Raw genomic sequence first — 21,464 nt, forward strand, 5'->3', positions numbered from 1 at the left:
TTTTTTCATTTTTTTTTGTTTTATCTGAGCACATACGTGAGTGTATTTACATATATATTCGTATTTGTAAATGCAAGTATGTGTACTTGTGTATATATTGTTTTTTTCTGTATATGTCTGAAATACAGATACAATAATATTTTGACAATAATAACCAACATTTTTTTAAATAACTAACAAAAATTTGTACACTTTAAAAATCCTTATTCACTTTGACTAAATTATTTTCTTGTCTTCAGAAGAGCATCTTGTTGAGAAGAGAGCCATATGTCACTGGTGTCACTGGACCAGGTTCGGCAACCGATACTTCCGCTATTTTCCTCATCACTTGGATTGGGCTCATGCTCAGGTAAAAATAATGATATAGATTTTTCGATTTCTTCCTTCCTAAATCTAACTTCTAATTTTTTCTTTTTTTGCTTTGAAATTTCTGGTGTCTGTTGATCTGCACTACAGAGACACTGTCAGTCTATGCATGCAAACCTGGCATCTGTACGCAGCCTCAGAGAGTACCGAGTGATTCAAACGGTCATATATCATGCCACTCACAGTTACCCACTTACATGGATTGGAGGCTCTGATGCTCAAAAGGTATATTACTGATCATGACACAAAGGCGTTCACTTCGAAAGATGAATCTAACCATCATCTAACCATTATTGTTCATTTTTTTCTGTTTTATAGGAGCGTCATTGGTTTTGGATCGATGGAACTCCTTTCAAATTTACGTACTGGTGTCGTGGAGAGCCTAACAACCATAAGCACAGAGAGCACTGCATGCACATGAACTGGTCAGGTAAGACAAGTGACAATCTAGTAATTAGGAGTGATGTTGGAGGGCTGGAGGCGATGGTAACAATTTCCAGACTTGTTTGGTGTGTCAAATACATTGTGTTTAATGTATCTTTCTTACCATAATACAAAAAAAAAAAAAAAACTTTGTGGTATTTCATTAATTTTGAATATACCAAATGATACTTATATATTTATGTATTATCTATGTTGTGAAAGTATAGTCAACATTTAATGTGCTATTACTATCATACAAAAAAACTAAATCTTTTCCTCAAATAAGTATCTATTCATGTTATCATGGTTTCACTTAATGTTGGGGTTTTTTTGTGCTTACAGGACACAAATGTATGAATGATATAAACTGTCACTACCGATACCCATATGTCTGCGTCAGGAAAGTCCTGGGATGAAGACATGGTTCACCAAACAAAGAAGCAAATGATCACATGTATCCCAAAAATATGTTTCCCATTTTACATCTTTACTTCTTTTTCTTTGCTGTAATGCTACATAAGCAATGATGCAACAAGGGAAATAAAGTGGAGTTTGGTTTTCTCTTTCAATAGGAGGAAACTAAATGTGCAATGGAAAGAATGCTTTTAGTAAATCTTTATTTTCCAGATTGAACTTTTCTTTTTCATCTCCATCATTAAAATCTCAAGCATTGAATCCAACTGGTCTGTGTGTTTTTTTCCACATCTCACATATATATGGGTCTAATAACTAAATTCCAAGACATCCACCTGCATCATTCCATTTAAAAGCAATCAAGTCTTCTGCTCTGCTCAACTGTGTCTTATGTGCATGAAAGCTTTATGGTAGAAAATGTGAACATGCATAATGATTGCTGTGAAATTCTAACTTCATATAGAGGCAGTTAACTACTGATAGTTTTCTCTAGTAACACTTTGAGGAATCTTGGAGTCTTTTTTGACCAGATATTTACTTTAATGTCATTAATGAACACACAGGACTGCTTTTATCACATTTGTGCAATATCTCTGAAATTATAAGCATCCTGCCTCAGAGTGATGTTTCTTGCCAATTACAATGCAGAACATAGTGGTTATGGAATTCTTACTTTGTGAGAGCCCTACACAGAAATAAATGAAATCACTAAAATGAAATGTAAAATAAAGAAAATAAAGAAACTACAATGTAGAGAAGGGTACTATGTTGTCAGAATAAAAAGTTCCAATGGAGTGAGAAAAAAACAAAGAAAAACACGTTTGTACTTTTGTTGTTGTTGTGGCACCCAAAATGTGAAACCACCTTCTGTTGGAAGTTTTTACTTTTAAGGCACATGTCCCACCATTACTCTATACTGCACAACTGCCTTGTGGTTTGTGTCACATTTTTTGTGTTTTATCCTTTTGATGCGCACATGTATAGCTTTGGAACTAGTCTGTAACACTTAGACACTATCAGAGATAAATAGGGGGAAGACTCTTGGGAATTTAGCCTGGGCCATAAATCTGCTGTTATGGAATACACTCTTACACCCTTCTTTAATTGTACAAGCCTGACCGGAGGACAAGAGACGGTTGCCATGGTAATGGGAGTGTTTCTAACAGAAGGGTCATCTCTATCTATGCAAATGTCCAGAGAGGTGCAGAAGAAGAAATGTGAGTCAATATCAGATATAAGGCCACCTTCAACTCTTTCGACCAATCATGTTAAGATTCTGTTTTTACCACTACCGCAATAAAAGTGTTTGTTTGTCTCCTGAGCAGAGACACAGCAGCCTGTGTCTCTGAGCCAAAGAGATGGAAGTCCATTACGCCATGTAAAACTAATCTGAAATACTAACCTTTTCATAATAAATTATAAAATGTATAATTTGAGCCTATTTGTCTTCTCTCAAAAACAAAACAAAAAAAACAACAACACTGGCTCCCAACACAAAGCTTGACTGGCTAAAAGTGAAGGAGAGAATTGGAATCTGGACTGGTGGTGAGAGTTGAGCCTCGGCCTGGTCAAGGCACCGAAATGGTTGCTCAGTGTGAGGAAAAAATTAAGGTATGTACATTGTTGGAAAAATTTCATTCTGTGATTTGGCTAAAGTAATTCTGTCGTGAGTGATCAATCTGTAAGGAAGAAAAATGATTGGAAATTACTCTCTTTATGATTTGTACATTTCTTGACTGTAAAAGTAGAAGTTTGAAGTTGAAAAAAAATCTATAATAAGTTTTTAAACTTATTATAAGTACTCACTGTAGGCTCATGAAAGTAACATAGTGAATATTATGTGGTACCATATGTGTTAAGCTGTTTGGGATATCATACTCAGAATAGAATAGAATAGAATAGAAAAGAATGCCTTGTGATTATACAGATGTACAATGAGATACAGAGTATCTCCTACTCAGTGTAAACATGTGGGAGAAGAGGGGGGTGGGGGGTGCACAGTTTCTGCAGTACTATATACATATTACATATGAACAATATTTAGAAATTTTTTTTACAAATATACAAAATCCAGAAAAAAGAAGTAAGTAAATAAATAGTGTTATGTAATTTGCATTGTGTGTTATTGCATGTAAAATTAAGTATTGCACAGTGGTTATGGTAGCTTGTTTATAGAGGAAAGTCCTTGCGATGGGGGTGGAACTGTGTTGTCCCATAAAGGCACCAAAGTGGGGTAAATATCTTTGTAGTAGTTGTAGTTGTTCTGTCTTTCTGACTTTCCTCCTTTTGTCTTTATTTAAAGAATCACACAACCGTTAAAAAAGGAAGAGAATTAGTAGATGTTTGCTTGCTACTTCTTTACTTTTCCTCAGCATTCTACCATTTAGTGAGATACAGTGTGCAAAAGAGGGTATAACAGCTAAAAAAAAAAAAAAAGTGAATTAGTGCCAACTAGTGGCTGGATTGAGGCAAAGTCCTCCCTGGCTCCATCCGGTAGAGTGAGGGTGATACTACAGTCAATCACGATCCCTGGTGGACACGAGTAGAACTGATTATAAGAATGCTAAATGCATTAATTGATTACATTAAAAAAAAAAATCAGGAATAAAAAAAATAGAAAATAAAATAAATTGACTGATTAAAATTAAGTCAAGACAGCATTAACAAAAAAATGGTAAAATTGAAATAAGTAAAGTAAATAAATAAGTAAGTAAATTAACTAATTAAAAACAGGAAATAAATACATAAAAACGAAATATATAAGGTATATTTAGATTAAATTTAACATCAAGACAAAACAAATTAAGACTAAAAGCCCACAACCATAAGAGTTAGACATAAATATGAAATTACAATGGCAAACTAACATTTCTGCAAAACTCAAAGAAGAAAGGGCACCTCCCAGCAATATGAGACAGCTCAAGGACTTTCTAAAGAACCAGATTTTGAAAGAAGGGAAGAGGCAGAATCATCCAACACAAAGCCAGCATGTAAAAGAAACTGAGACTGGAGCATCAGCTGCAGAGACCATACCTATTGTTTAATTTCTGCATCCATCCCAATTGATAAACTCAACTCAACCAACAAGGAAAGATGAAGAAACTACACTGAAGCAGCTCCAGGAGCTTACAATAGTTAGAAAAAGGGAAACTAACCAGCTGAAAATACAATTGGAAGAAGAAGCAACCTAGAGAATGTAGATGGGTCAAAGACTGGATCAATATTGCAAAGAAATGGAAAAATCTACAGAAGAAATGCTAAAACATCAGGTGACAGAGAAGAACACGGAAGCTGCCAAAACAACAGGGAAGCCCGGATAAATATTGCTAACATGTACAGATCTGAAGACTGACATAAAATAAGCAGCAGCAGAAGCATTTGTAACTCAACAGCAGCCAAACCCACCAGCTCTATGCATTGTGCATTGACAGCAAATATGATGGCAAGCAGGATACGGACCTGAGGAGATCAAGGAGCTCTCCAGTCTTAAAAACGATGTTTACTACCTCTAACAATTTTGAAGAAGTAAGACATTGGTGGAGAGAGTGTCCAAGAGGACAAAAAAGGGCACCCAACACTGGATGGGACAACCTAGAGCAGGACCACAGCAGGAAGAAGCAATTCCCTATAGTGATGGGATTTCCGGCTCTTTTAGGGTAGGGCAGGGTTTAGGGTCGTAGATGATTCTGGAACCCTGGAGGCTAAGGAGCCTCTTGAGAACTGTACCTTGTTAGCGCGGCCTGGGCAGACCCAGTGCCCAGTGCAGCTCCAGCCTCATGCCTCATCAGCTGGAAGGCCCGAGGAGCCCGTCCAGCCTTGTTCTGTTCCACCACCTGCAGCTTCAGCTTCGCCTGGTCCAGCCTCTGCCTCGCCTGGTGCTGCGGGGGCGAAGCAGCGTTTGGGTCCCATACTGCCGCCTCGACATCGTCGGTCGTCTGCCGGGCCGCTTGTTGGGCATCATCGCCGCTATGGACGACCTCCCAAGCGCCACCGCTACCTTGCGCGTGGCTGCCCTCCGGACTTGTGTCACCACCGCCACTGCCTTCCGCACAGCCGGCCTCCGGAACTGTTTCCCCGCCGCCGTTGCTGTCAGCACGGTCGGCCTCCAGGACTGTTCCCATCCCACCGCTGCCTGCTGCGTGGTTGGCCTCCGGGACTGCTTAGTTTCAGTGGCTGGCCTCCGGGTCGGCCCAACAGCCTGTACCTTTTTGGAATTGTGGTTTTCCCAGCACTTCGGCTTGGTTTTGGACTCCTGCTGCTGGGATTTTTGTTCATTGGACTCCTGTGCCTCTGTTTTTGATAAATTTAAAGTGAAACAACACAAAACACCGCAAACCACAACACAATTAAATATAAATTAAAATATGAAAACTAAAAGAAGACGCATATTGTCTGTCATCATATGGGCCTGCATGAATAAACTTTCTGAATCCTTTATCATTTGCAACTGAAAATAGTTGTGGATGATTACTATACCTTTCTAATGTGACGTTGTTGTCCCTGGCTCTCTTTCTCTCTCCCTCTCTCCCTCACGCTCTGTTCCTGTGCTACTGCGAGCATAACTACCCCCCCTCCCCCCTCTTCCCAGTGCAAAACACAAGCCTCGCATGTGGAGTGAAGCGGAAAAAAGTGCGAGAGAGAGGCTGAGAGAAAGAAAAAAAAACAACCACGGCTCGCGATAAGGAGCGTTGTTCACGTCAAAGAACCAGCTCTAAGAGCCATTTTGTTCGCGACCGACACATCACTTATTCCCTGCAAGGAAGAAGACCCACCACCACCACCACATGCAATAAAAATGTATACAGCGTGAGTGTGTTGTTCTTTGTTCATTTGGGTCTCTTGAGTGAGCAGAGAGACACAGCAGCATCTGTCTCTGTGCCATAGAGATGGAAGTCAATGGCGCTATGTAAAACTAATTTGAAATTCTGTCTGATAATAAATTGTGAAAACTTTTACAAGTGACAACCTTTGACCTTAACCCTCTGGGGTCCAGGGTATAATTGGCCGTTTTTGACTACTTTTGATTTTACCTCTATATTTCACCTTTAAAATATGTTTTTCTTGCCTTGTTTGGTATCATTATTTTCAGCACAACCTCAAATATCTGAAATCTGAGTTATTTTTTCATTTTGGCATACTATATTAGCACAGTTGAGCTAAATTCAGACAAAAAATTCAAAATCCGAGTAGGAAAAAGTTATATTTTTTACTGTAAAACCCACAAACATGTTTAAAGAATCATTTTCATAACTTGAAATGCAAATAGAAATTGTACATTTCTAAAAATTATGCACAAGTTTTGCAAACAACAAAGTTATATGGTACTATTTACCTAAAAATGCAGCAAAGGCCTCAGGCGTTTTTTATATAACCATTTAAATCTATTTACAGAACAATCAGGTGTGCTGGATCAAATAAGAAGGCACACAAATTATTTGTGCCAGTCCAAAAAATGTAGTTTGTGTTCAGTATAAGACAGAGGAGAACACCACAGGCCTAAACCCTGCAGGTCTGACAGCAGGAGGTGCATGAGTGCAGTTTTCCATGTGGGAACAGCGTTTACACTGGAATCTGCCTTTGACGGCTTTTTTAGAGCAAATATGAAATTTAGCAGTCTAACTGACACACAATACAAGACAATAACTACACAACAAACTAACTATAACCTGCAAACATGCTAAACGTCACTAATGTCTCACATATGAAAACTCGCTCTCTCTCTTTCTGTCGCTCGCCCGCTTTCCGTCGCGGGTGTCCCCCCTAAAAACCTCCCCTACTCCCTAAACAACCAAGTGTCACATGTTGCCATATCATTTTTTTGATTGGCTGACATGGTAAACTCTAACACCAATAGGGAAGGGGTATTTTTTGTTATTCTTTTTTCACTCGCAAAGGGAGAGTGTATGCTAGCGCTGTCTGTAGAAAACGCCATTTTTACCGTTCTTCCCGCTGTAAACACCACTGTTTTGTTCAGAAAAAAACATCGCGTGTATTTTTTATCATAACTCTGGTTTTACGTGGCCCATCGACACAATTCAAAAACTGGTATGTAGTTTGAAGTCTGCACTTTCGACCCAAGTTGAAATGGAGACTCTGACGTGCTGCATCTTGTAGCTGTGTTATCTTAAATTGGTCATGTGATTTTGACGCGCCGGCGCGTCCAGCGACCCCAGAGGGTTAACCATGTTTTATTTAAAGCTGTCAAAGCAAATTTATAATATAATATAATATAATATAATATAATGAGATCAGCAGCTTTCTAAAACACCAAAATGAGGTACTGCAAATATATAGTGACACAGTTACATTTTTTAAAATTTATTTTATTTATTTCACACTTGGTACAACAGTTTCCACAGTTAGTTCTTTCAGACAAATCAACCACACTTTCTATCAGTAAAGCACTGCAACCATGTGTGAAAAGGAGCAGGAAGAAGAAAATGTTCTTATGCCGGGCTCACACTGTGCGATTTTTGGCCCATTTTGAGCCGATTTTTGAGTCGTGCGACCGTTTTGTCGATCGGCCCGATTTTGGCCTTCATCGTGCGTCGTGCATCGTGTAGTGTACGTGGGGTAACGAGAAGCGATTAACACCTCACGACCAGCTCCCGATCATCAATTGCTTGGTCGGGAGGATTTCAAACCTGTTTGAAATCCTCACGACCGTCGTGAGGGTGTCACCGCAGCTTTTCACACTGCGCACGCGCAAACACAAACGTCAGCGAAAAAGACGGCACAGCACGGCAGTGCAGCGTGTGATCCGGACACAAGCGATGGAGGCACAACTTGTAGAACTTTGGCAAGCTCATCCGAGCCCTTTTGATGTGGCCTCACAAAATTATCACGATCACAACAACCGTGAAAATAGTTGGATATACATTGCTGCTCAATCACAGCTGCCTGATGAGTGAAAGACAGAGAGGGAGAGCGAGCGACAGATTTTCTGTTATAACCTTCATTTTATGAACGCACAGTGTGAGCACTCAGGTCGCCTCAGAGCATCGGGACGTATAGTGTGAGACCCTGCATCGTGACCTATGAACTCCTAACCCCTGCGAGTCAATCGTACAGTTTGAGCAGCAGCTGAATCGCGCGACTGAAAAAATCGCACAGTGTGAGCCTGGCATTATTAAACCCTGCCCCCTATCTACAATCCAACTTATATTGCAAGTGGGCACCAAAAATCAAGGAACAAACTAACATTTATCTCCGGTCCTAACACAAACCAAACAACAAATTTACAATCAAAATATACCACTCCACATAGTAACACAGAGAAAAGATAAGTAAATAAAATAAAATGAGGCAAAAAATAATGGCTCCTTTTTCAATTAACTCCAATTTCGTCCAGGTTCTTCATATTGATTTATCGTTTTAGACATGTAACACTTTTTAAAAAAAAGTGTTTCAAAGTGTAAAAAAACACTTTTTATCATTTTTTATCATTTGTATCATTTTCATCAGTTAATTTCAGAGTTGCTACAAAAAGTGAACATAAAGGATGATTTGTCTGTTGCCACAGGGTGGTGCTGAGGTCTGAATCTGAGGGCAGCTCCTGTAATCACAAAGAACAGAATTATCACTTGTCTTTTAATGAGCTATTGTCCGCTGTTAGATAGATGGTTAGCTCTCGCATCCTGAAATCTACCACAGTGGAGAAATTTGTGAACGCTTTTAACTTACAGCTATCTGCTCACAATGGTTTTGATTTCTCAACCAATCTTTTCAATGATTATTGCCTTTCCATTTTAGACTAAATTTGTCCGGTTAAAGCAAGAAGAGTTTCTGCCTCCAAATCTCCTCCATAACTAAATTACAGTATTTGTTGTATTTGTAAAACGTGATTGTCGTAAACCTGGCAGTGGTGAAGGAAAACTCATCTCCTCTATCAAAAGGACCTTTTAGCTTCTCTTAATAATGCTATCAGAGATGCGAGGGCTGTCTGTTTTTCATATGTTGTTACAAAGAGCAGGTACAAATTCTCCTATTCAACACCATTAGTGACATTGTTACTCCTACTCCACCTGCACCTATTTCCTCAAATGAAGATTGTGAGAAATGTCTTTCTTTTCTGCTTGAAAAAAATTAATAGTGAGCAGTTACAGGCCAATCTCTAAATTACGGTTAATTGCTAATCTTCTAGAAAAGGTTGTGGCTAAGCAACTTATAACAGTTCTGGACAAACATAGCATCTTTGATAGGTTTCAGTCTGGCTTTCGTAGAGTTCATTGCACTGAAACAGCCCTTCTTAGGGTCTCCAGTGACATTTTGATGAGTTATGATGCAGGAAAATTCTCTGTTCTTATGTTGGACCTCATGTTGATGTTTGACACAGTTGACCACCACATCCTGCTTGAAGTATTGGATTGGTGTATCTGGAACTGCCTTGGATTGATTCTCTTCATATCTATATCACTGATGTTTTCCTATGGTGGTCTCTAATTTTAGGTCATACCTCCCTTACTTATGGTGTCCCTCAGGGTTCGGTTTTGGGGCTTTTATTGTTGTCAATATATCTTCTCCCCATCCAGCATATACTGGGCTCCTTTGAGTACATTTCCGATCACTATTTTTCTAAAAAAAAAAAACCAAAAACAAAAACGACAAAGACTTAGATACTAACAGATGTTTACATTTGATTTGTTAGTGCTTATATTAACAGATGTTTACATTTGAGTTGTTAGTGCTTTTTAAATGGAGATTTATGAAGATGAAATGATGGAGCAGGTTTCAGTCCTGGTTCAGTCTGCTGCTGCATCGTGGTTACCAACATATGGATGTGTTATCAGCAGTGTGCAGTGTGAGTATTGGACAACAAATATTAATGCCTTAAATCATTTCTCTCAAAGGATGTAAGTTGTACAAAGCACTGTACATTTATCGTTGTGAACATCACCTCATTAATTTATTTTATCAGAATACTTGAAACAAACTCAGAAAAAAATTAAAATACACAAAGAAGAAGTAAACATAAACTTAACTTGTTAAGCCCTAATGGGGTTTCTGAGCTTCCTGCTTGAAAATTACCTGCCTAAAATGAATTGAGTATTTATCTGCAATTACAAACTGTGTGTAAACAATCTTGGTATCAAAATAAAGCTAACACTTGTGAGATTTCATCCGAGGTGTAAAATTGCTGTGTCAGAGTTACTGAGGCTGGAACACAGAAAAGGTAAGTAGGCTTTTTCCTTGCCTAATTTATTTATTTTTTTAGCATGTAACCCTTTTAAAACTTAAGGACACATTTTATTCCAGAAATTTAGTAATCAGCATATAAACATCTGTGCAAAGATTTATGTTTATAAAGTGAAACAGTGAAAAAAAACCCACTGTTAATACATAAATATCCGGGCCTGTCTAATTTTGGCACAGACTGGACACCATATTATATTATAGATTTATTATAGAACAGAAATTAATGTATTTAATTAAAATCCCTAAAAATGCTTGTTTTTTTTATATTTTTGAAGAATTAACCACACATTCATAGGCAACGGGCCCTTTCTGCCCTGCAGGTGAGTCTAAATGTCCTCTGGCCCTTAAAACTCTGAGGGGCTGTAACCTTGGCTTCTTTTGGCTGATTTACATGATTGACAACTCTTTTTAATCGTTTGAGCCAATAGAATCACAACAACGATAGCGCGTTCACATCTTTCAACCAATCAGAAGTTGCAATGCTCGGGGGTCCAAACTCACGACTTGTGGTCTGTCCATCAACCGGATCGTTGAGCTACCAATGTGTAGCAACAAATTGAGAGTATGTTTGCTGATAGTAACGCCATGTGATTCAGCTAATGAAAAAAGGATTTCATCATTTGTGAAGCCACGCTCAAAATATTCAGCAATTTTGCATTCATCACTAGCTATAATACTGGTAGCTTAGCTGTAGCATTTGTAGCTGAGGGCTTCAGCTTCCAGGTAACAAGGAAATGATGTCATTCACGTGGATTACTGATTGGCAGTGGTAACTCGAAATTTTGAGTTACTTTTCTCAAAATTTTGAATAAATAAGTCAAAATTTCGAGTTATTCTTGTCAAAATTGTTAATGAGTCAACATTTTGAGAAAATAACTAGAAATTTCGAGTTATGGATGCTTTTTTTTTTTATGTGGTGGAAAAGGGGCTTCCGTATGTATATGTAGCTGGCTGTAAATCGGCCGTTGGTGAGGGAAGTGGCTCTGATGCAGCTAGTTAGCTGGAGTAGCTGCTGATAAGAACAGCGCTATCAGCTACCAGCAAAAATAATAGAGGAAACAGGAGGAAAGCCAATTTCTGTCTTAGTGCATTTGCACCGCTATGAGTTTTTGTGGTCTTCTTTTGCAGCTGGTTCAGTGAATTTTGGTGATAGGAAGCTAACTAGCCTTTGTTTAGCTGGTTATATGAAGTCTGGAGAATTTCTGGTTCGGTTTTGTTTGTCTAGTGGACTTTTGTGCACACTGTAAGAAATTTACGTAAAAATTATGGTAAATAACTGTAAAATGGCAATGGTAAATTACCATTAAACCAAAAAGAGTTTGTGATATCTATATTAAATTTCTGTATATTGACAAACGGTTATTTGCTTTTAATTTTACACTGCTAATATGTTGAAAATATATTAATTTACAGTAATATTGCACATTGTGTTTGAAAACAACAGGAAAAATCTGTAACATTATCTACAATTAATCACCTTACAATTTACATAATAATTCTGCATGAATGACAATCTTTCCTGATTTTTTCATTTGAATTTACGATTTACAACTGTATATTAATTACCTAAAACATACCGTACTTTTAATTTTAACAAAATGTCAAAACATTGGTAGAATTATTGTGAAAATTACAGTGAATTTTTTTAATATTAAGAAGCTCAGGCTGTTTGATAAAACAGTATATGTTAATAATAAATACAAACAATTACTAAAAATAAAAAAAAGATGTATATTTCTTTAAGTTCTACAGTCTCACCAAGTATAACACAGCTATTTACAATGATTTTTTTTTTTTTTTTGTGGCATAGGGAGGTTTAAATCATGGATTTGCCACTGTTCAGTCCGTGTTCAGTCTGTTTGAGTGTGATACCACCTGCTGAAATTAAAATTAATTGATCAAAATGAAATACAAACAAATAATGAAATAATTTTAATAAATTGGTGTAGTTTGCAAGGTCAAGAGCAGTCAAAGAATGTATTATAAAAGCTGTAACAATCACTTTCCTTAAAAAGTCTCATTTTTATATGCACGTTTTGGAGACAATGCATCCTGTGTCTACACCGTCACCTATATATATATTTATATATATACTCCGCTCAGCAACGGAGTGCCAGCAGCACCCTGCACTGAACCAACAACCTTCTCTTTCAATGGAAGTATATCATTAGACTTGAAACGTATATAAGCTGTAACCATAGTTCACTCGGTCAGTTTTCTTGTTGCGTTGAAAGCGTTCCTCTGTCGCAGGCTTTGCCTTCAGTTCTCTTTAGTTTTCTGGCAAGTTCATGCTAATGCAGCAGGTTGAAGATTTTAGCTAGCTTTACTGTGAAACAAACGCCAGTTTAATTTACCAGGAGCAACTAGAGACAATGTTCCTTTTTGATTTCTGTGCCAAGTCAGTGAAGTCACTGAGGGGTTATGTATTTCATGGCGACCTGCTTCTGCCATCCTGACCACTGTAGAGGAAATTTTAAAAAAATACATGAGTTGGGTCAGTCATATACTCTGAATAAGCTCACTACACTTCTTAAAACTGAAACATTATTTGATGAGGGTATTTCCAAGCTTTGTGAGGCAGTTAAGGGATCCAGATATGTGTAACAGGTGACCAGTCAGCTGAGTCTTCATCAGATATACTGTGTGACATTAGTGATGGTAAGATATTCAAAAGTAGTACTTTTTTTTTTTTTTTTTACCAAAATGCATTATGTTTCAAACTACTGCTATACCAAGATGCCTTTGAAGTTGTTAATCGTTTAGGTTATGGAAATAAATAGATAAAACTGTAGTTAAAGGAACCATGTTCTGCCTTGAATTCAGTGCCCCCTACTGGGCCTTGTAAATTGTTGTTAATGTGACATGCACTTTGACCCAGAAAGGGAAGTCAGCCATGTTAGTTGGGGTAAGCAGGTTCACATGTGCTGAAGTGTTCCTGTAGTTATCTGCTGCAATCCTCTTTCTTGTTTATGCCTTCGAAAGCATCATCTGTAAGTACTTGTTGACTTAAGAGTATAGAGCCATATTTTAGTAACATTTTGGTAGTTTTGTGTTCTAAAGCCTAACTTTGTGTATAATTATATTGCTAAGCTAATCTCATGTCATGTATACATAGGAGGACCTATTACATGGATATTTCTTCGTCTTTTGTTGCTAGCCTTGACTTGCTGTAGAGTACATAAGGGAATTTGTAATATCAGTGTGTTAATCACCTTACTGTTGTATTCTTGTTTTGTTTTAGTTTCACTCTGATTCAATGGTGTATGGCGGTGCAATGGAGGTCATCTTTCTTTAACACAATAAAGGATTTAGACCTCACAGCCAGTGAAGAGTTGGACTTGCTGTTGAAATGGCTTGGAAAAGAGTCATCAGAGTATGTGAGGCGTATGAGGGCAGTTCAGGTAGGCAACCCAGGAGCAGCCTTAAAAATGACTTGGGACAGGTTGGATGAATGTTACGGCGCCCCGGAGGTCATAGAACGTGCTTTGTTTGAGAAACTGGACAGCTTTCCTAAAATCTCAAACAAGGAGAATAGTAAGTTAAGAGAACTTGGTGATCTTCTAATGGAGCTACTCTCAGCTAAAGAAGATGGCTCTCTTCCAGGTTTGGCATACCTGGACACTGCTCGTGGCATTGGCCCAATTGTAGAAAAGCTGCCATACAGCTCACAGGACAAATGGGTTTCTCAAGGATCCAAGTATAAGGAAGAGCATCATGTATCATATCCTTCCTTCTCTTTCTTTACTCAGTTTATCTGCCACCAAGCTAAGACAAGGAATGATCCCAGCTGTTCCAAGCAACTATTCTACCAAGCTAGAGAGGCCTTTCTTAAAGTCTGCAACATTCAGGAAACCAGTTTCAGTGCAAAAGACTAATGTCTCTTGAGCTTCAGATCTGAAGGTAACAGCTAAAGATGAACCAGATAGATATTGTCCCATCCATAACAAGCCTCACCCACTGAGGAAATGCCGGAGCTTCAGATTGAAAACTATTGAGGAACGGAAAGCCTACTTAAAAGAGCAAGGGATTTGTTTCAGATGCTGCTCATCATCCACACATCTTGCCCGCATCTGCAAAGCTGCATTAAAATGTGATGAGTGCAACAGCGACAGCCACATTACCGCATTACATCCTGGTCCACCACCATGGATAACCAAGTCCTTAGACACTCCAACAGAGGACGGCGGGGAGGAAGGAAAACAGGATGCCTTATCGCCTGCTGTGAGCTCCTTGTGCACTGATGTTTGTGGTAGTAACATTACAGCAAAGTCCTTTTCTAAAATATGTCTCGTCAAGGTCTATCCAAAAGGTCAGCGTGAAAATGCCGTTATGATGTACGCTATGCTCGACGACCAGAGTAACAGATCATTAGCAAGGACAGAATTCTTCGACCTGTTCAACATTCATGGTGAGGCATTCCCCTACACCTTGAAGACATGTGCTGGCATTAGAGAGAGTTCTGGAAGAAGAGCCAATGGCTATCAGATTGAGGCACTTAATGGTGGTATCAGCCTCACACTGCCAACACTGCTTGAATGCAATGACATTCCAGACAATCGTGAGGAAATCCCAACACCCGAGGCCGCTTTCCACCATCCTCATCTCAAGAGAATTGCCACTGAAATCCCAGCTATAGATGGGGATGCTCTCATTCTACTTTTGCTTGGCAGAGACATTCTTAGGGTCCACAAAGTCAGACAGCAGATCAATGGCCCTGGCAACGCACCCTTTGCACAAAAGTTGGATCTTGGTTGGGTCCTGGTGGGTGATGTTTGCTTAGGGAAAGTCCATAAGCCTACAGTTTGCAGCTTCAAGACAAATGTCTTAGAGAATGGAAGACCCTCACTGTTCAGACAATGCACAAGCCATGTTCACCTCAAAGAAAGGGTTGATTTGAGTTTATTACAGAGTCCCCTACAAGGCTGTTGGGGTGGCAGAACGGTGGATTCCCTTGGAGTCACAGTTTTCAGGAGAACAAATGATGATGAGAAGCCTGCATTATCAGTGGAAGATGAACACTTTCTAAAAATAATGGATAAGGAGGTTTCCCAAGGTGAGTCCAACAGCTGGGATGCACCCCTCCCCTTTCGATCTCCAAGGCCATCTCTGCCAAACAATCGAGAGCAAGCTGCGATGCGCCTTTCTTCTCTTAGACGCACACTGGAGCGGAATCCAAACAAAAAGGAGCAATTTCTTGCTTTCATGCAGCGTGTATTGGATAACAACCACGCACAGCTAGCACCTCCACTGATAGAGGGGACTGAGTGCTGGTATTTACCAACATTTGGAGTTTATCATCCAAGAAAGCCAGACCAGATCAGAGTAGTTTTTGATTCTAGTGCACAATACAAGGGCATCTCTCTGAACAATGTTCTGCTCACTGGACCAGACCTGAATAATAGTCTCTTAGGTGTCCTTATACGTTTCAGGAAGGAGCAGGTGGCAGTGACAGCAGACATCGAGCAAATGTTTTACAGTTTTGTGGTGAGAGAGGATCATTGAGACTTTTTTCGCTTTTTGTGGTACCGTGATAACAACCCAAGCAAAGATGTGGTGGAGTACAGGATGCGTGTCCATGTATTTGGCAACAGTCCCTCACCGGCAGTGGCTACTTACTGCCTCAGGAGAGCAGCTGAGAAGGGAGAAGAGCAACATGGGCCAGACACCAAACGCTTTGTGGAACGTGAGTTTTATGTGGATGATGGTCTTGTTTCTTTACCAACTGAAGAGGAAGCCATTTCCCTGATTAAGAGAACGCAAGCCTCTCTTTCAGAGTCTAATGTAAGGCTTCATAAGATAGTATCAAACAGCATGAATGTGCTGAGAGCATTTCCAGCAGAAGACCACGCGAAAGAAATCAAGGATCTTGACCTAGGAGCAGAACCTATTCCTACACAGCGCAGTCTTGGTTTGAGCTGGGAAGTGGCTACAGATACATTCACTTTTCAAGCATCGACCAACCAGCAACCTTTCACACGGCGTGGGGCTTTATCCACAGTAAATAGCCTCTTCGATCCTCTTGGGTTTGTAGCCCCTATCACCATTCAAGGAAAGTTTCTACTAAGAGAACTATCCACTTCAGTAAGCGACTGGGATGAGTCACTCCCTTTAGAGAAATACAGTGAATGGGAAGCGTGGAGGGACTCACTACAAGACCTTCAACAGCTGCATATTCCTCGAGCTTACACAGTCAAGTCTCCTTCAAAGGCCAAGAAAAAAGAAATATGCATTTTCTCAGATGCTTCAACCAAAGCCATCGGTGCTGTAGCATACCTCAAAACAACTGATGACGAAGGACAGATAAACATTGGCTTTGTTCTAGGGAAGGCCAAACTGGCACCATTAAGTGAGCCCACCATCCCCAGATTAGAACTCTGTGCGGCAGTGCTAGCGGTGGAAATGGCTGAACTTATTGTCCAGGAGTTGGACTTGGAGCTTGATGCAGTCACCTTCTTTTGTGATAGCAAAGTGGTGCTTGGATATATCTATAATGAGTCGAAACGCTTTTATGTGTATGTTCACAACCCAGTTCAACGAATTCGACAATCGACACAGCCAGAACAGTGGAGATATGTGCCCACAGATCATAATACAGCAGATCATGCTTCAAGATCAATCCAAGCCTCTCAGCTCACTAATACGAACTGGCTGACTGGACCAACATTCTTATATGAACAACACAAAAAGTCTGCTGAGCAGCAGGAGATCTTCAGTCTTGTTGACCCAGACTTGGATAAAGAGATCCGGCCACAAGTCATGTGCTGTGCCAGTAGGAAAGAGGAGAAGAAACTCACCCCAGAAAGGTTTGACAAATTTTCTTCATGGAACTCTTTGCAGAGAGCAGTTGCCACACTTATTCACATTGCACATTCTTTTCAGTCCATGACCCAAAGCAACAATGAATGCAAAGGATGGCATCAGTGTTCAAAGCCACATACTGTCAGTGAATTGTCCAAGGCAAGGAGTGTTATTATTCGCTCTGTGCAGGCAGCTAGTTTCTCTGAGGAGTTAGACACTCTCTCCAAGAAAGGCAATATCAGCCAGAAAAGCCCATTGGCAAAGCTGAATCCATTCATAGACGCAGATGGTCTGCTTCGAGTTGGTGGCAGGCTAAAACTAGCTGATCTTATCAATCAGGAGAAGCACCCAGACATTATGCCTGGCAAACATCATGTCTCTACATTGCTCATACGACACTACCATGAACAAGTGGAACACCAAGGCCATGTCTTCACAGAGGGTGTGATTCGAGCAGCTGGAATATGGTCGATAGGTGGCAAAAGATGCATAGGCAGTGTTCTTCATGGATGTGTCATTTGTCGGAAGCTGCGAGGCAGAACTGAGAGCCAGAAGATGTCCCATTTGCCAGAGGAATGACTTAGTACTTCTCCCCCCTTTACTTACACAGGTCTGGATGTCTTTGGGCCTTGGAATGTAGTTGCAAGGCGCACAAGAGGAGGACTGGCCTACAATAAGCACTGGGTGGTGTTATTTACTTGTCTAAGTACTCGTGCTGTTCACATTGAAGTAATTGAGTCCATGGATACTTCATCCTTCATTAACTGTCTCCGAAGATTCTTTGCTATCCGGGGCCCATGTAAACAACTGCACTCTGACTGTGGGACTAATTTTGTTGGTGCCTGCAACAAACTTGAGTACCACAAAACAGTAAAAGACTCAAAAGTACAGAGATATGTGAACAATCATGGTTGTACATGGGAGTTCAACCTTCCACACTCCTCACATATGGGGGGGGTGCATGGGAGCGCATGATTGGAGTTGCAAGGAGGATCTTGGACTCTATGCTAATGCACACAGATTGTTCCCATCTCACTCACGAAGTACTGTGCACTTTAATGGCAGAAGTAACGGTTATTATTAACTCCAGGCCTATAGTTCCTGTCTCTTCAGATGCAGACTCACCTGAAATACTTAGCCCAACTATGCTCCTTACTCACAAGGCAAGCGCACCACCTCCACCTGGGAAGTTTACGGAGAAGGATCTCTACAAGCAGCAATGGCAGCAAGTCCAGCACCTAGCAGACCACTTCTGGAAGCGCTGGAAAACAGAGTATCTACACACACTCCAAGCTCGTCAGAAATGGTTGAAGTCATGTCCTAACATTGAGAAGGGCGATGTTGTCCTACTGAAGGATAATGAGGCAGCCCGCAATGACTGGCCTATGGCACTTGTTACAGACACTTTTCCCAGCAGTGATGGAAGAGTTCGCAAAGTGGAGCTCAAGGTCATCAAACAAGGATCAGAAAAAAGGTTCCTCAGGCCAGTCTCTGAGGTCATTCTTCTCATGAAAAAGTAATGTTATAAGAAAATATATCTCTTTATAGTTACAGACTAATTTGTGGCATCTTACAGATACCAGGCGGGGAGTGTTCTGCCTTGAATTCAGTGCCCCCTACTGGGCCTTGTAAATTGTTGTTAATGTGACATGCACTTTGACCTAGAACAGGAAGTCAGCCATGTTAGTTGGTGGTAAGCAGGTTCACATGTGCTGAAGTGTTCCTGTAGTTATCCGCTGCAATCCTCTTTCTTGTTTATGCCTTCGAAAGCATCGTCTGTAAGTACTTGTTGACTTAAGAGTATAGAGCCATATTTTAGTAGCATTTTGGTAGTTTTGTGCTCTAAAGCCTAACTTTGTGTATAATTATATTGCTAAGCTAATCTCATGTCATGTATACATAGGAGGACCTATTACATGGATATTTCTTTGTCTTTTGTTGCTAGCCTTGACTTGCTGTAGAGTACATAAGGGAATTTGTAATATCAGTGTGTTAATCACCTTACTGTTGTATTCTTGTTTTGTTTTAGTTTCACTCTGATTCAATGGTGTATGGCGGTGCAATGTAAAATAAAGGACCTGGAGCTTGGACGCTATATCCTGACTCCCGTATTCTTTTGAATGGAGTTTGGCTGGCTGCTGAATTGTGTACCTACGCATGCATGCACACACGCAAGGAGAGCAGTACAAACCATGTTTTGCATGCTGTAGATAATTTGGGCTCACATTGCACTGGTGGCTTCTGCTTTAGTCGTACACAACATTTCTGTAGATACTGTTTAATGACACAATCTGTTTTTCAGGGTGGTGATCCAAATCAGTGTGGAGCAGAATGCACCATAGAGATGTACAACTCTCCTGTTGAACACCTCAAGACTGAAGGTACACTAGATATAGAAGGAGTAAAGTTTGAGTCAGTTTTCAACTGTTTAAAATATTTTCACATCTGTCAGCCAGCTTTGCCATTTTGATTAGGACACAAGATTTTCATGGCATTTTGTCATATGATGTTGTGCTGTTTCTTAAATTTTTTGTGAAAAAAAAGAAAAGAATGGTTCACCTACTCCATTCTGAATTGGAGCATTAAACAGTTTAAATACTCTGACTCTGATACCTCTTCAAAGCCGTGTGAGGTCAGTCCTCAACAAACTCTCAGGACAGTTAATACAAAACTGGAAGTTTGTAAGGCTGTTGCCTCTCATAATTGATGACGTGGTGGAATGGAAGATGGAACAGGTAATTTTTACCCCACTGCATCCAGACTGCAAATGAATCGCGCATGTGCGAAGCCACTGCTGGCATGTGATGCGCAGCAGCAGAAGAAAAGGACCTGTGAGGCTCAGTAACAGAGATTTTATTAGAAAACTACAGATTTTTGCGCCGAAAAATATGATTTTTTCCCAATGCATCATGATAACTTCATTTCAGTTTGTTTCTTTTCATCAACAAATAAAGGAGGTTACATATAAGCTACTTTTTTATTGCTCAAAACTTGTCTGAAGACAGACTGCACTTGTTGGTCCATTGTGATGTATGTGGCTGAAGAAAACAAATTGCTGTTATTTTTAGGTTGTACAGTCCTGATGAAAAGTTTTAGACCATTTGAAAAATGGCACAAAATCATATTTTGCATGGTTGGATCTTAACAAGGTTTCAAGTAGAGCTTCAACATGCAACAAGAAGAAATAGGAGTAAGGCAAAACATTTTTTGAGCATGTAATTTATTAAAAAGAAAGCTTAAACTGAAACAGGCTGTTTTACAGCTGATCAAAAGTTTTATATATTATATAATAAATGTAAGAAATGACCGTCTTAACTGCGTCCCACCTCAGCAGCGATGGTGCGCTGTGAGCGACTCTACTTATGCAGTTCAACAAGCCAACCATGTTCAAAAAGGAAAGTTTTTTTGCTTTTGCCATCAGAACATCCTGACAGTGTGACTACCTGACAGAAAATGACAATGAACCCACAGTTTTGCACAGATTTGGCCTTTTAAAGGCATGTGGTCCTAAACATTTGATCAGCTGTAAAACAGCCTGTCCCAGTTTAAGTTTGTGAAATGTAAGTTAAATGTTTTGTCTCACTGCCATTTCTGCTTGTTGCATGTTGTTGGAACCTTGTTAAGATCCAACCATGCAAAAGATGATTTTTTTGCCATTTTTCAAGTGGTCTTAAACGTTTGATCGGGACTGTGTTTAATAATCGATTAGTTTCTTCTGAATGGATTAAGAATGCTTTTTTTTCCCGCATTGCAATGCATCACAATTGTAAATCATTATACGATTAATTGTGTCAGCTCTATTAGATGTAAGATTGTATATTTGCTTTTGAAATGGGCAGTTTGCTTTATTGTGCTTTGTATTTGCTTTCAGACTGCAAGAAAAGAACGCTAATCTACGGAGCCCCGCAGGGGACATGGGAGAGAAAAAAAATTAAGACGGACTTTTGCGGGATCTCGCAAAACATTGCGAGATCTCGCAAAACAAACTCGGGATCTCGCAAAACAAACTCGGGATCTCGCAAAACTTTTGCGAGATCTCGCAAAACAAACTCGGGATCTCGCAAAACAAACTCGGGATCTCGCAAAACTTTTGCGAGATCTCGCAAAACAAACTTGGGATCTCGCAAAACAAACTCGGGATCTCGCAAAACAAACTCGGGATCTCGCAAAACTTTTGCGAGATCTCGCAAAACAAACTCGGGATCTCGCAAAACAAACTCGGGATCTCGCAAAACTTTTGCGAGATCTCGCAAAACAAACTCGGGCTC

General features: G+C 39.8%; 1 protein-coding gene across 1 annotated transcript in view; it reads left to right on the forward strand.

Annotated features, from left to right (window-relative positions):
- LOC134617408 (ladderlectin-like) overlaps positions 1 to 1,226 on the forward strand; it is a 1,792-nt gene extending 566 nt beyond the window's left edge. Inside the window, exons 4-7 of the mRNA XM_063462647.1 lie at positions 240 to 349; positions 457 to 591; positions 685 to 796; positions 1,132 to 1,226. Coding sequence (XP_063318717.1) covers positions 240 to 349; positions 457 to 591; positions 685 to 796; positions 1,132 to 1,205 — 431 coding nt within the window. The 3' untranslated portion in view covers positions 1,206 to 1,226. The remainder of the gene's footprint in view (positions 1 to 239; positions 350 to 456; positions 592 to 684; positions 797 to 1,131) is intronic.
- Positions 1,227 to 21,464: the final 20,238 nt, after the last annotated feature.

Source organism: Pelmatolapia mariae, linkage group LG3_W, assembly GCF_036321145.2.
Source record: "Pelmatolapia mariae isolate MD_Pm_ZW linkage group LG3_W, Pm_UMD_F_2, whole genome shotgun sequence".
NCBI classification, from domain to species: Eukaryota; Metazoa; Chordata; class Actinopteri; order Cichliformes; family Cichlidae; genus Pelmatolapia; species Pelmatolapia mariae.